Source organism: Macaca mulatta, chromosome 3, assembly GCF_049350105.2.
Source record: "Macaca mulatta isolate MMU2019108-1 chromosome 3, T2T-MMU8v2.0, whole genome shotgun sequence".
Classification (NCBI taxonomy): Eukaryota; Metazoa; Chordata; class Mammalia; order Primates; family Cercopithecidae; genus Macaca; species Macaca mulatta.
In genome coordinates this window covers 97,534,404-97,550,182 of record NC_133408.1, presented here as the reverse complement: position 1 = coordinate 97,550,182, position 15,779 = coordinate 97,534,404, and the positions used below count along the sequence as shown (strand labels likewise).

General features: G+C 48.2%; 2 protein-coding genes across 5 annotated transcripts in view; one reads left to right on the top strand and one right to left on the bottom strand.

Moving 5' to 3' along the window:
- Window positions 1-15,779, top strand: part of MINDY4 (MINDY lysine 48 deubiquitinase 4) — a 130,312-nt gene that overhangs the window by 66,809 nt on the left and 47,724 nt on the right. For all 4 annotated transcript variants that reach the window (XM_015133771.3, XM_077996961.1, XM_015133770.3 and 1 more), the window contains exons 6-9: window positions 1,009-1,067; window positions 8,377-8,483; window positions 10,929-11,045; window positions 12,480-12,568. In XM_015133771.3, coding sequence (XP_014989257.2) covers window positions 1,009-1,067; window positions 8,377-8,483; window positions 10,929-11,045; window positions 12,480-12,568 — 372 coding nt within the window. The remainder of the gene's footprint in view (window positions 1-1,008; window positions 1,068-8,376; window positions 8,484-10,928; window positions 11,046-12,479; window positions 12,569-15,779) is intronic.
- The window catches only part of CRHR2 (corticotropin releasing hormone receptor 2), a 236,713-nt gene that overhangs the window by 182,774 nt on the left and 38,160 nt on the right, over window positions 1-15,779 (bottom strand). The gene's annotated exons all lie outside the window — the stretch shown is intronic.

Sequence of the window (15,779 nt, the reverse complement as noted above, 5' to 3'; positions counted from 1 at the left end):
ACTGCCTGGGAGGAGGGGTGAGGGAGTTCTATGTTCTAGCGCCAGTGAAAGAAACCCGGAGTCTGAAGAAGTGTGTACTCAGGGATTTGGTACTGTGTGTCCTCTGAGGTCTTCCATTCACGCCCCTTCATACATCTTCAGGAGGAAACCAATTCAATAGAGTACACCAGGGCAAGATTACGATTGTTACTTCAATCATATCTTACCCTGCAAGGATGTTGGAGGAAAATATATTTCAATGCCACGCTCAAAAGAGCTGTCATTTTTTAACATAGTAAATGAATTTTCAGAGAGTGAAGTAATATTGTTATTTTTAATACCTTCTGTTTAGAAATGATTTTACTTTAGTTCAGATCGATGCATGCTAGAGAACAGAAAAATCTAAAGGGAGCTTTAGAAAATGCTCCCCTAAAGGGTCCACCCTTTTAAGAAAGCTCTGTGTGTACATACCTGAATTTACAAATCAGAATCACATGGCAATGTTTTAAGTAACAGGAAGATACAGGAGGGTTCCTTTAAACACCTTGGTGCATTTCAGAGGTTTCTTATAAATAGCTGCTGATGGCTTTACCAGAAAGCTAGGAGAGAGGAAACAAACAAACAAAAAAAACATGGAGATGAGATGAACAGATTCTGGGCAATGATGAAAAGAACTTGATTTGTTTGTGCGTGTGTATGTTTCCCAAAAGTATTGCAGTGAAGTTGGCGAGATAGCCTATCTGCAGTGCTTGGCAAATACCAACCTACAGAGCTGACCATCCTGTATTGGCTGGTGTATGAGTCTCTTTGTGAGAACACAGAATCGACAAGCATCATGGGAGCTATTTGGTCCCATCCCATGTGGAACCTATGGCTGAGAGAGGGGGAGTATTCAAGGCACACAGAGGCGAGGCCAAGACTAGAGAGACCTGTCTCCTGAATGCCTGTCCATCGCTCTTAACAGTCTTCTCTGCCGTTTGCATTTCTCTGTCAGTCTCCTCTGGTACATTGATATTTTCTATTTTCCAGGAAAAATCAGTTGCTGACGTCTGACAAGGTGGATGATGAGCTGGGTGCCCTGCAGCTCGGTAGGTGCAGCGAGTGCCCCTGTGCTGTGCCCATCAGGGCCCAAGAGGTCCTCATTGGCTCTGTCTGGGAGATGGGTGGTGGGGGGCCCCTTTCCTTCCGCCTGACCTCAGCAAGTGGGTCCAGTCAAGTGAGTAGAGCAGACTACTCTCTCTCTGATTGATGTCTTCTACTGCTTGCCCTTCTCTCCTGGGGACATCCTTTTAAGAAGACCAGTCAATCCTGGATCTCCACTGTGGGGCCAGAGAAGCTCTTTCTGCATTTGGTATTTTTTTTTTAGGGCCATTCAGTAATGGCCTTAGTAAGTTAACTAAGGTCTCCAGAAAACAGTTCTCATTCAAAGTATCAGTATAGCTCTGTCTGGGAAGGCCCATCCTTTTAAAAAGTTTATCAGTGTATTAGGGAGGCATAAGACACAAACAGTGAAGGCATTAAGTGTACAACCTTAAGTGCTCTGGTCTGCATCTTCACTTCTGTGTATATCTGTGTAACTGCTCTCTGAGATCAAGATAGAGCACGTTTCCTTCCACTCTTTAGTTTTGAAGCAAACTTTTTTCTTTCTCTTTCTGTAATTTCCTACTCTCCAAAGACTGATGTGTTTGCAGGGTTTTGCAGAAGCAGCTAGAGATTGAGGATGTTGAGACCAAGGATTGACCATGAGAGGATGAGGTTTGAGTGCTGCCAACATTTGCTCCTCTTCTGGAGCCAACAATTTACCTATTGTAACATTTGGGCAGACAAGAGCTGTTCACATGCTCTTCTTCTCCCTTTTGAACTCTCCTTTTTAAACTGAAGGAAGAAAGCAGTGCCTCTATTTAGAACTCCCTTGTGTGAGACGTGTAGTCTGACAGTTTGCTTTGATGAAGTTGAAAGAAAGGTGCAGGCCTCTGAGCTGTGGAGGCGGAGGTGGGGGTTTGTTTACTCTGCATAACTCATCCCAGAAGCAGCAGATCCTCAGAACTCCCCAGATGGGGTAGACTTCTGTGCAAGGCTGTGCAGAGTACAGCATGGAGTCAGGAAGTGCTGGCATCCAAACCCTTTTTGTGCACCACTGCACTTTAAGATTTTGCAGTGAAAGCTGCTTGTGTTTGGACACAAGCAAAGCAGTTCCTGGTCTTCAGAACCCAGAGAGCTTCTACTGGAAGGAAGGCTGTTAGCAATTCTCAGAAGCAGCTGTTTGAAGTGTGTGTGTATATGTTTTCTGGAGGGAGGCCGACTCCTCTTTGCTAATGGCTCAGCTAATGATTTAGGAAAGGAGAAGAAGGTGAAGGATAGGAGACCATGGAACCCAGTCATGGAGGGAGTTCATGAAAGAGAAGAAAGGAAGGAGAAGTCTTGTGGGGGCCAGGGTGTTGGGGGTTGGGCAGTTCAGAAACAAAAATCAAATTTGGTTGGAGGAACAGAACTCCTTCTCCACCCCAGTTCATTTTACTTTGATTCAATTCAGTAAACTCTTGTCAGCAATTACCTGCCAGGGCATATGCAAGGCTCTGTAGAAGGCAGACTAAGGTGAATAAAAGGTGGCCTTGCCTTTTTGGAGGGTGGGGTAGGTAGGAAAAAGGAAGAGAGGTATCTTCCCATAGCAACACATGAAGCAGATGCCCAGCAGTGCTTAACTGCTTTAATAAGCCAAGTTCTGTGATGGGTTTCTGTATTAGTCTGTTCTCATGCTGCTAATAAAGACATACTTGAAGCTGAGTAATTTATAAAGGAAAGAGGTTTAATTGACTCACAGTTCAGCAGGCCTGGGGAGGCCTCAGGAAACTTACAATTGTGGCAGAAGGGGAAGCAAACATGTCCTTCATATGGTGGCAGGAAGGAGAAGTCCCCAGCAAAAGGGAGAAAATCCCCTTATAAACCATCAGATCTCATGAGAACTCACTATTATGAGAATAGCATGAGGGTAACCGCTCCCATGATTCAATTACCTCCCATCAAGTCCCTCCCACGACACGTGGGGATGATGGGAACTACAATTCAAGATGAGATTTGGGTGGGGACACAGCCAAACCATATCAGTTCTGGAAGCTTCCATACTGTGTAGGTATTTAGTCTGGACTCTGAAGAATGGGCAAGATCTTGCCAAATAGAGTTGTGGAAGGAGCCGTATAGGCAAAAGCCTAGTGTATGTGTGAGAAAGATTGGCTAGAGGTAATGGCCCTGTCAGGGAGGGTGTGGGGGTCAGTGTGAGATGAGGCTGAAGTGAAGGCTGGGCTGGGCAAGATGATTTTGAGTGCTGTGCTAAAGAGCTGTACAGCAAGTCATTGGGCAGAGATTCTGTGCTAGTGAGATATCTAGGGCTGTGCATTTGGGGGCTATATCTGGACTTAGGTGTAGAATAGACTTTAGGGATACAAGCTTAGATGTTGGGATACTGGTGAGGGGCTCTTGGCGTAGTCCAGAGAAGAGGTAATGAGACCCCTGTTACCTGGGAAATCCAATGGGTATTTCAGTACCTGCCCAAATATCACCTCTTATGGGAAGTTTCCCTGAGCATTTATGGCAGAATTAATTGCCTCCCTCTCTGCTCTGAAAACCCTTGCACTTGTCCCTTTTTCAGCACTTACTGGGTTATGTTGTAATTTTTCAGGGGGCTCTGTCTCTCCCTTGGCAGGGAGCTGCTTGAATGAAGGGGTGGGGCCTTAGTCACCTCTGACCTGTGTCCCACATCATCCCTAGTACATCATGGCTGCTCAAGAATGCTCTTGCTGAGCAAATAGAAACATAAGGACATATTCCTGTGACAGTGGAGAGAGAAAGGCAATGGGGGACAGAATATGAGACATTCTGGAGGCAGAGTGATCCAGAGGCTGGGCTGGCGTGGTGGGTGAGAGAGGGTAGAGGTTTCAGCCTGGGGCTTTTGTAGAAGGGTGGAGAAGAGATGGGGTCTTTTATTGAAACTGAAGCCAGGAAGGGTTCTGAGTTTCTGGTGTTGGGGCACTTCCAGAAGATATCTTGTGGTCAGTAGGAAATTCTGCACAGGTTCCCAGAAAAAAGCTATGTGGACCATTCTCCCTATGGAATCTTCCTGTGAACATCATTCCCCTTGGTGTCTTTGACTCCCGATTGAAATAAAATCCAATTACTTTATACATACATACATACATCCTACAAAAAGCACATAGAATGGTATGGGAAACAAAATCCTTTGCTTCTTTTCAGTCAGACATTTAAACCAGGACCTTAAAAATAGCATTCTCAAACCACTGACATTTACATTACAAATTGTCTGCCTGGCCAACATGTCATTCTGGAGTGTTTTGTTTTTCCCTTGCATGGTGTTCCCACCACATCTGGGCCCGAGGCCTGCTGTATGGTCCTGAACCAACTCCCTGCATTCAGGGCAGTTTCTCCCTGTAGAAGCCAAAGGAGTTTGCCTTTTCCAAGGGGCTCACTCTGGCCTATGCTCCATCAGGGTCTGCTTTTCCTGGGCCCCCAGCCTTCATTCCCAGATTTTCTTCATGGGACCTAGGCAGAGCATGTTTCAGGCCTGGCTTCCCTCCCTGACAACCTCGGATTAAATAGAAACCTCTAAATGGTCTTAAATACTATCACTTTGTGCCTCCAGGAAACAATCTGGCTCAAGGCATTGCAAGAAACCCTTCAGGGACAGTCCTCCAGTAATCTGGAATCACTCAGGTTATCCTGCCCCTTTGTTTGGGGCCTCAGATGTCTAAGGTGGAATTAATCACACATCTCTTTTCCTCCAGAGAACATTCTCAGTGTTGGTCTTTGCAAAGCCTGCCTGTCAGTCTTCTTCCCTTTCTTCCTTCCCACCCTTATTTTATTTTATTTTATTTTTTAGATGGAGTCTTGCTCTGTTGCCCAAGCTGGAGTGCAGTGGTGTAATCTTACCTTACTGCACCCTCTGCCCTCTGCTTCCCAGGTTCAAGTGATTCTCCTGCCTCAGCCTCCTGAATAGCTGGGACTACAGGCCCATGCCACCATGCCTGGCTAATTTTTGTATTTTTTGTAGAGATGGAGTTTTGCCATGTTGGCCAGGCTGCTCTTGAACTCCTGACCTCAGGTGATCCATCCATCTCAGCCTCCCAAAGTGTTGGGATTACAGGCGTGAGCCACTGCGCCTGGCCCCCTTTCCCTCCTTTTACATTTCCCGTTTTCCTTCCCTTTCTCCCTCCTAACTTTCTTTCCTTATTTATCTTTAGCCCTACCCCTTATACTCTTATTACTTTCCTTTCCCATATGCAACCATTCTCTTATGCTTAATCTGTATCTTTTTCGTGTGTATGTTCTTGCAAAATCTATAATGTTTTGTGTGCCAATTTTTACTTGACATAGATAGCATTGTGGTATATATCTCATTTGGTTTCTTACTTTCTCTACCCACGAACTTAAAATCAAAAGCAAGTTAGTTACTTCCTAGATAGAGTGGGGGTACAGGCACTGGGTATATGCAGCTGTTCCAAATGGGAGAAATTGGCCAAAACAAATGGGCCACAGGCCCTATGCAAGTCCAAAATCCAGCAGGGCCATCAAATCTTAAAGCTCCAAAGTGATCTCCTTTGACTCCATGTCTCACATCTAGGTCATGCTGATGCAAGAGTTGGGTTCCCATGGTCTTGGGCAGCTCTGCCCCTGTCACTTTTCAGGGTACAGCCTCCCTCCCAGTTGTTTTCATGGGCTAGTGTTGAGTGTCTGTGGCTTTTCCAGGCACATGGTGCAAGCTGTTGGTGAATCTACCATTCTGGGGTTTGGAGGGCAGTAGCCCTCTTCTCACAGCTCCACTAGGTGGTGCCCTGTAGGGATTCTTTGTGGGGCCTCCACCCCCACGTTTCCTTTCTGCACTGCCCTAGCAGAGGTTCTCCATGAGGGCCCCACCCCTGTAGCAAACTTCTGCCTGGACATCCAGGTGTTTCCATACATCCTCTGAAATCTAGGCAGAGGTTCCCAAACCTCAACTCTTGACTTCTGTGCACCTGCAGGCTCAACACCACATGGTAGCTGCCAAAGGTTGGGCCTTGCACCCTTTGAAGCCACAGCCTGAGCTGTACATTGGCCCCTTTTAGTTATCACTAGAGTGGCTGGGACATAGGGCACAAAGTCCTTAGGCTGTACAAAGCACAGGGACCCTGGGCCCAGTCCATGAAGCCATTTTTACCTCCTAGGCCTCTGGATCTGTGATGGGAGGGCCTGCCATGAAGACCTCTGACATGCCCTGGAGACATCTTCCACATTGTCTTGGGGATTAACATTTGGCTTCTGGCTACTTATGCAAATTTCTGCAGCCAGCTTGAATTTCTCCTCAGAAAATGGGATTTTCTTTTCTATTAAATTTCTTTTCTGTTGCAAGTTTTCCAAGCTTTTATGCTCTGCTTCCCTTATAAAACTGAATGCCTTTAACAGCACCCAAGTCACCTCTTGAATGCTTTGCTGCTTAGAAATTTCTTCCACCAGATACCCTAAATCATCTCTCTGAAGTTTAAAGTTCCGCAAATCTCTAGGGCAGAGGCAAAATGCTGCCAATATCTTTGCCAGAACATAACAACAGTCACCTTTGCTCCAATTCCCAACAAGTTCCTTATCTCCATCTGAGACCTTATTGTTCATACTACTATCAGCATTTTTGTCAAAGCCATTCAACATGTCTCTAGGAAGTTCCAAACTTTCCCACATTTTCCTGTCTTCTTCTGAGCCCTCCAACTGTTACTCAGTTTCAAAGTCACTTCCACATTTCTGGGTATCTTTTCAGCAGCGACCCCCTTTACTGGTACCAATTTACTGTATTAGTCTGTTTTCATGCTGCTGATAAAGATATTCCTGAGACTCGGCAATTTACAAAAGAAAGAAGTTTATTGGACTTACAGTTCCACGTGGCTGGGGAGGCCTCACAATCATGGCAGAAGGCAGGGAGGAGCAAGTCACATCTTATGTGGATGGCGGCAGGCAAAGAGAGAGCTTGTGCAGGCAAACTCCTGTTTTTTAAAGCCATCAGATGTCATGAGACTTATTCACTGTCACGAGAACAGCGCAGGAAAGACCCACTCCCATGATTCAGTTATCTCCCACTGGGTCTCTCCCACAACACATGGGAATTATGGGAGTTACAAGATGAAACTTGGTTGGGGACACAGAGCCAAACCATATCAGAAGCATTCTCATCTAAATTCAGATTCATATTTAAATTCCAGACTTTTTTTCCCAGCCCAACAGTAGAATCTATTGGCTTGTTCAGTGACCTGAGTCTCTAGGAGTTCTCCTTGTGCTGTGGCTGGTTCTCCCTGGGGAGAAGGGAGGCTGCAGCATAAGATATAAGCTGTGTGTCCTGGGAGTGGTGGCCTTTGATACCACCCCCGCCCACACAGGCCCCCTTTGGCAGGCCCCTCTAGGGAGCTGGGTTCACAGAGCCAAGCCCTCAGCTACCCTCTGGAGTTCACTCAGCTCAGCCTTGCCAGCACCGTTGCCTTGGCATTGTTTCTCCCTGGGTCCTTTGTCACTGTGTTCTGGTGAATGCAGTGGCAGCAGGTGTAATGACAAGGGGACCTTAGCTAACTGGGAAGTCACAGCTGGTGCTACCAGAGACCCAGGTGGGACCCTCTCCAGGCCTCAATTGCCCCACTATGAGATGACAATATCTGGAATATGGCTTAATGTCCTCCCTGCTGGAGGTCCAGGGCAGTGGGATGGCAGAGTGACTAGGAGTCACTCTCTCTGCCACTCTCCATTTGATTGACTTGGGGCCAGTTACTTAACTCCTCTAAGCCTCAGTTTCCTCATCTATAAGTGGGGGTAATAATAATTACTTTCTCATAAGGCTGTTGTGGAGGAAGGTGATCAAATTCAAGCAGTCAATAAATGCAAGTTACAATAGTGATCATCTGCAATAGTTATTTTATCAGCAATGGTTCCATTTTCTTTCCTAGTCCTGTCCTCTTCACCTTTGTCCTCAGGGGAATGATCTTTCGAGTCATGCCCACCTTTTTTAAGAAATATGTCTGAGCTAGGCTTTCCTGGTCCTGGTTCCATGGCTTAGGCCCCGGGCACTTGTTTCACTGTATGTCCATGTGTGGAACTTTCTAGTGGACCAGTAGCTAAGTCTCACTTGGCAACATCCTTGTGGTATGAACAGAACAGGGTTGTGACAAGGAGCATGGACTCTCTTGATCTGGTTGCTTCCCTTCCACTGAGAGTCTGGGAACCCCAAAACAGAGCTGAGGTGAATGAACTGGGGAGGAACTCTCCTTTCACTCAAACCTTCTGCAAACTTAGCAATGTCTGTGGTGTTCTGTGACTTCATGTTCTGTTCTCTGTGAGTCATAACAAGCGGCTCACATGGCCATGGTTTTCTTTCAGAGGATGTGGAGGATGAGTTGATAAGGGAAGAGGTCATTCTGTCCCCAGTCCCATCAGTGCTTAAGCTGCAGACAGCATCAAAGCCAATCGACCTCTCAGTAGCAAAGGTAAGTGTAATGAGACTCCCGGGTTAAATGCATCTTGATTTGAATGGATATGGATGGTGTGATTTTGGTGTTTCTGCCCCAATCCAGCTCATTGTAATCTCTTGGTCATTGTTGAAATGGAAATTTGGGTGTGATGTAGAAGAAAATGTGTGATGTAGAAGAAAACCGAGAGTCAGGAAAACTGCAGTCTAGTCCTGGCAGCTCTCGTTCCCTCTCCAAGATAAAAGGTGAGGGAGGAGTTCCCTCCAAACACTGGGAATAGAGCTGCTTTATCATGTCCCTGTGAGTACCGTTACGGTGTAATGGGAATGATCCAGTTGTCCCCATCAGAGCAGCGCTGTTCCTGTACTGGTCTCCTAAGCCCTGGCCAGGTTGCAGTGAGGGAAGGACAGGGATGTGTTAACAATTCTTCAGCACTGTCCAGGTGCACTTCCATGGCCACTTAAAGGGCCCCATGGTCACAGGGGACCCGGAGAGGGTTCCTGGCCACAGCAGTCTCCTCTGCAGGGGTGTCTGGGGTTGCTCACCATCCTCGGCTACAGGGTGGCCTCACTACTTCCGTGGCCAGAGGCTCCTGCAGGATGGAATGTCATTCCCGCTGTCCTCTTCTGGCCTTTCACCAAGATCCAGGAGGGAAAAATAAAACTCCTAGCGACACAGCTGACCTCCTTTTCTTCCTGCTTACTACATATTTACTCAGCATACAAATCAAAGAGCAAAATATTTTTCTAGAGGTTTTGTCCTTTCGTTTCCTTCCCTTCTCCTCCCCTCTCCCCTTCTCTCTCATATCTCCCCCTTCTCCATATCTTCCATTCTCTCTTTTGAAGCTACAGAGGGTCAGATACACTTAAGTGGCCCCAAACCTGGGAGGAGGTGCCCTGTCATTTGTCACCACATTCATGGGATGATGAGTCTTTGCAGAGGGCACTTACGCTTGGGGCAGGCCCCTTAGGCTCCTAAAGACTACCCAGCAGTAGCATTTCCAAAAGCAACTGGAAAAAGTGAGGCCTGCAGAGAGAACAGGAGGACCCAGGGCATGTGGCCTCTGTGGAAAGCAGAGTCCAGGTTCCCAGGCTTTGTTGACCACACTGTGCCTAGCGGGAGCTGTCATTCTGAGCCCCGACAGATAAATCCACACATCCTTTCTCCTGTGTGCCACCAGCCCACATTTGATGACATGTAGACAAATGATTCTGTCAAAGAGATTTTTCCTTATATTTAATGAAAAGGAAAAAAAGAGCTGATTCTGGTGAAAAATAAGGAAAGGTCTGACCCAGACAGGGGGTGCAGGGAAGTGGCTGTAGAATCCACCTGCTGGCCTTGGGACTCACTCAAGGCTTCAGAGACCCCCTCAGATGTAAAACCATGGCAGAGAGAGGGTGGGCCCATCATGAGGGGAGTGGGCAGGGACACGCTGCCTTTCTCGTCTGAGGGCCTGTCCATGGGGAAGGGATTGACCATTTTGGGGGTTCTGGAGGGTGATGTGTGGGTTAATGGGAAATGAACAGTGAACTCATTATCAGCCAGAAGTCTGGAGAAGACAGCTGTGAAAAAGTTGAAGGGCTACCTTGAGAGGTGGTGGGAACCACTTCACTGGGGGGTTGGGGTGGTTCAAGCAGAGTTCATGGGGGACCACTCATGGGCGGCATCACAGAGGAGGCTCTTACGCATGGTAGAGAGTTGTACTGGACCAGGAGTTGGCAGGCATTTTCTGTAAAGGGCTCAATAGTGTATTTTTGGCTTTGCTGGCCCTGTGATCTCTGCTGCACCTACTCAACTTTGCCATCATGGTATGAACGCAGCCACAGATGGTATGGAAACAAATGTGCTTTGCTGTGTGCCAGTAGAACATTATTTACAAACAGGGGGTGTGGGCACATTTGACCTGTGGGTCACAGTTTACTAACCCTGCACTAGAGCACCAGCTCTCAAACCCGGTGCACTGTGGAATCACCTGAGGGAATCTTAAAACTACTGATACTAGAGTCTCACCCTCAGCAACTGGGGTTTAATTGACTGGTGTGTTTTCTGAACATCAAGATTGTTTTTAGGAACTTCCTATCCTACATGGTTCTAATGTGAGGTCGAGTTTGAAAACCCCTAGTCTTGCCTGTGGAGGGTCAGAGGACCTCCAAGATCCCTTGCAAATCTAAAATTCTCTTTCTCAAGGCCCCTGTAAGGAGCTTACAAAGATTTTGGCCCATGTCAGCACAGGCCGGCTTGGTTTAAAGATGTTCCAGAGGAAAGACCCTCAGGATTGAGTTTCTTTTTCCTCAAATGTAAGAAGAATGAGCTTGAAAACTAAAAAGAAAAGAGATGAACCATGCTAGAAAATGGACTTCCCTGCTAGAATTCAAGAACAGCTTCTGCAGGAATATGCCCACTGAACATTGTATTGTTGTTTGCTTTTAAAACAACCAGTAAAACTCTCTCTTCTTTTTATAGGAAATAAAGACCCTTCTGTTTGGTTCCAGCTTTTGCTGTTTCAATGAAGAATGGAAACTTCAGAGTTTTTCCTTTAGTAACACAGCCTCATTAAAATACGGCATTGTGCAGAACAAGGCAGGTTGCTCCTAGGTTTCCTTGGGACCTTTCTGCTGGGCCATCATGCATAGGGGCGGGTGTACCTTCCAGTTTTGGTTAATCCTATGAACATTAGCTGGGCTGTTCTGGGCCAGCCAGCCCCACATGTGCTGAGTTGTCACTTGGTGCAGGCACTTCAGATGTGGCTGGTGGAGCGAGAGCTGGGGAACAAGACCCTCTGCTTTGGAGATGTTCAAATTGAACATGGATTTAAGGAGCACTTGTTGTGAGCAGTGCAGGTGCTGCGATCCTCAGCAGGAGAGAGCAGTAGGAGGCCTTAAGTCTGCTTGGGGCTGCTGGATGGGGCCTTCTTATGCTGATCATTGAGAGATTCACAGGATTTTGCAGATAGAGCTGGAGAAAGGGCACTCCAGGCAGGTGGCAGTATGAATGAAGGGGAGGCGGTATGAAAGTCTGGGGGCTGCAGGAAAAGGCAGAGGGATCAAGTGTGCGGAGCAAGTGCTTGAAGAGAAGGGTGTAATAGAAGCTGGGCCAGCGGAGGCCGATGGTTGCAGGCCTAGAACATGGCTTATATCCAGTTCCCACATTAGACTCATGGGCAGAAAATAAGCTAAACCCAGGATCAAGAATCAGCAGATGAGCAGAGCAGCTTGGTCCGGTTCAGTTTCTTAAGCCCCAGGAACCTCCCCTGCCCCACACTGCCTGAGGTCGAGCCTCAGGACCACTAGCTTCTGTCCCTCCCTCTTGTGGCCAAACTCAGCTGGTCTTCATGAGCCTACCGTTCAGACAATCCTTAAATCCAGATGAGGTCTGTTTGTGTTGTTCAGTCCCACCAGCTTTTGCCAATGTGTCCCAGGAGTCAGATCCTGTGCTAAGCCCCATGATGCCTACAGAGATGAGCTCCTCAAGGAGCCTCTGCACTACAGGGTGGGAAAGGACAAAGATACAGCTAATGTGGTGCCGAAGCAGGCCACAAGGGGGGCAGAAGAGAGCGCAGAGCTCACATAACCATAGACTGCTGAAGGGGCTCGCTGCCAGCCAAGATGGTCAGGAAAGGCTTCTTGGAGGAGGAGGCCTTTAGGATGGGTCTTGAAGGCTGGGTAGACAATTAACACTCTCAACCTGTAGACACAGAAACGTTTCCCTAGATGATGGAGCACCTATGGTGATGTCGCTGGCTTCACAGCTGACTGGTTATGAAGAGTCACTTTCCTCCCATGACACACTGCCAACTGGCCCCTTCCTCTAGGAGTGGACGCAGGGCCTTGTCACTCCCTCTCTGTGACCCAAGGTTAATGTGTTGTAGAAGCAGTTCACACATCAGAGGCCCTTCTGTTGCAGAAGGCAGGGCCCCTTTACTCTATCACTTGGGTTCTGGGGTGAGTTTGGGTGAAACCAAAAACTCTGCCCCAGGCCAGTTCTCACTGGCAGCAATGGTCTCATTCTTTGCAGGGTGGTCCTTGCGGAGTCCTGGCAGCTGTCCAAGGCTGTGTCCTACAGAAGCTCCTGTTTGAAGGAGATAGCAAAGCTGACTGTGCTCGGTAAGTCAGTGATCATTCTGGCAATATCTTATTTTCCCAAATCTTCTCTAGAGTGTCCAGAAAAAACAAGCAAGGAAGCGTGTGTGTTCCCTGATATTTCCTGTCTTCTGCAGGTCAAGGAAGGAGAGGTTAATGGTAGCTAGCTGACAACGCCTGCACAGACCAGTGTTAAGGAGACTTGTGCGCGTTTGTTTCTAAAAGCGAGGAGGGTTCTCAGTGGTGCTCCACCTGGGAAGGGGCTGCAGGAACGACATTGAAACCAATTTCCTCTCTTCAGACGGCAAAGCTGCCCGAATCCCTTCCACCCACCAGGTCGACCTGCTGACCTTTTGACTGAGTCCAGGCCTCCCCTCCCTCCCCACGCTATCTCCCCTCTGCCAACATTCATAACCACACATTCCAGGCCGCCCCACAGACTCATCGCTTCCACTCCCTGCAGCCGTTCAGTTTTCATTTCACACATTAAGTGTTTGCACATGAGCAGCTCATTCTCATTCACTCAGCACGCATTCCTGGAACATCTCTGTGCAGGCACAAATGATACAGGGGAGATTTAGATGAGCTCTGTCCTCTCCAGAAATGCTCCATGAGGTTGAGAGGCAGATAGAAAACCCCTATCTCATACCGTCGTTGGTGCCAAGATGAAAGGATTGGCAGAGCACTGGTGGAGCTGAAGGCGAGGCCTCCTTGAGGAGGCGGCCTGCCTCTCTTTCCCTCCCTGCAGGCTTGGTGACCAGCTTGTACCAAGTCACCCTCGGAGCTACAGAACTTCTGGCAATTGGCCTTTTTAAAAAAAAAAATTTTAGTTAAAATATAACATATACAAAGTAGTTATATTATGTGCGTTCTGCTCAATGAATTATCACAAAATCACACACCCCTGAACACACTGCCTAGATTAAGAGAAAATGTTTCTAGTACTCCAGAAGAATCCTCTGGTACCCAGCAGACACCCCTATTCTCCTGAAGTTACATTAATCATTAAATGGATTTTAAAACCATACTTAATCTTGCCAGTTCTTGAACTTTATTGAAAGGTACTTGTTCTTTGAAATAAGCATTTGAGAATCTTTTTTTGAAAAGCCTGGGTGTTACCTGGACAACAAGGCCCATTGCCCATGCCTTCCTGGGAAAGACTCTGTTCACTGGGAGAGCCATCCAGCCAAGCTTGGTACTCCAGTGAAACACATTTCACCAGCATGGATGATTTTGCCTTAGATAGGGTTCAAGTGAAGGTGGCTCTTCATGCTTGGCATCAATTTTTCCAGTGGTTTTGCACAGTAATAATCAAGGCATTTCCTTTCCAACTGAAGATGCTAATCAGAAGCACAACAATGTAACACTTCCGTGGCAAGATCTCACCTGTCCTTGTTCTTCTCTCTGCTTCCCCTCCCCTTTGCTCTCAGGTCTATCCTTCGTGGCTCTTGTCTGTACAGGATCATGCCCCACTGCCTGCTCTGGAAGTTCAGCCCCACAAAGGGCTGAGAGGTTTGAATGTCATGGGCAGAGACCCTGCCATCAGCTCTCCCTGGTGGACTTAACACAGTCCTGTATGCTCAGGAATGCTCCTGACTGGGTAGAACTTTGCTAAGTGAGAACCCCTGGCTGCCCTCAGAGGGTACAGGGATACTGAGCACATATGCACCCACCTACCTACCTCCCTTCCTTCCTTCCTTGCACTGAAAAAAATATGCAGAGTGTACTTACCAGGTCCTTAGCAGGGATACGGGACTGAACAAGACACATACAGGTGCCCTCATAGCACCTACGATTGAACAGGAGAGCCAGACAAGAACAGGTGGTTACAGGGGACATGCTAAGAGTTCACCTGGACATGAAGTGGCTCAGGGCAGGCTCCCTGGTGGACTGACATTTTCATCTTACGGAGATATGAAGGATGGACAGAACCCCTGATTACCCTTCATATGCATCCTTGCACACTCTTATTTCCCCTCAAATTTTTTTCCCCTTCACAGCAAATATTCTCAAACTCTTTCCTGGGCCCTCAGGCTCTGTGCTCAGGCTCTGCGCCTGCTGGCTTCTCTCATTGCACATGGGCCACATCTTTGTGGAGGCCTCCTCGGACCTCCCCCATTAAGATAAACCCAGGTCCTGCCTCTAATAAATGCACTGCCAGTTGGTGCTCTTGCTCATCGATGTGGTTGCCTGTCCACATCTGCTGCCAGCTACTACTGCCCACTCCACTCCAGAACACAAGCCCCATGAGAACAGGGACCTTCCTGAGCTGGTTCACAGCCAGGCCACTGGCATCCAACCCTGTGCCTGCTCCACAGAAGAGGCCCTTAGAATTTTTGTTGAGTAAACACATGGACAAATGAATGAGTTATCCAAACAGGGAGGGGAGGCGGATTGGTATTCCAGTAAAGAGAACAAGATGTGCAAAGCCTGTGGGCAGGGAGAGGAGTGGGGAAGTCACTGGGGATGGTTAGGGCAGCATTTGCAGGAGGAGGGTGGGACCTGGGGTAGTGGCAGGTCAGCACCAGGCTGCCAGAGGGGGCTTGGGTGCCGCCAGCTGCTTGGATCAAGCCTTGGCCCTTGCAGCAGATTGTCTCTCAACTCATTTCTGCCCAGTGCTCCTTCAGAGTTGCTTTTGAACTTCAACGTGGGCTTCTGGGGGAACTTGCAGATGGTTTCCCAGCCATCAGGACAAGGCATTTAAGTATGTTCCAGGAAGAGCCGACTGCCCAGGGCACAAGGCCAACTTGGTTTTTTGTTGCCCTACCCCCACCCCACTAAGGGGATGTGAGAGCTTCTGTATCCCCCAGACCACATCAGTGCGGGCCGAGCTTTGCTTTCCATATCAGGGAGGGAAGCCAGGCCTTAGAAGGCAAAAGCCATCCAGGTTGGAATCCCAGGGGGACTCTGGGTAGAAAGAAAACTGCTTAGCTGGAGGAGTGAGGTTTTCTACCTGTCACTGCCGGCCAGGCAGGCACCTCCTAGCTGCAGGCCAAGGATGGTGCAGCCCAGTGGGTCCTGGGGCCAGTGGGGGTGGGCAGAGGAGGAGGGAAGAAGGAACTGCTGGCCTGTTGGGGATTGTCATGTGTGGGGGTGTGCCAGGTGCCAAGGAGCCGGACCCTATGGGGTGGCCTGCCTGGCTGGACCAGAGGAGGGCTGTGCCATGCAGCTAGGAGAGCACAGCCTGCTGGCCAGGGCACCTTCTCCAGTGAGCCTGGAAGGATTAATGGTGTGG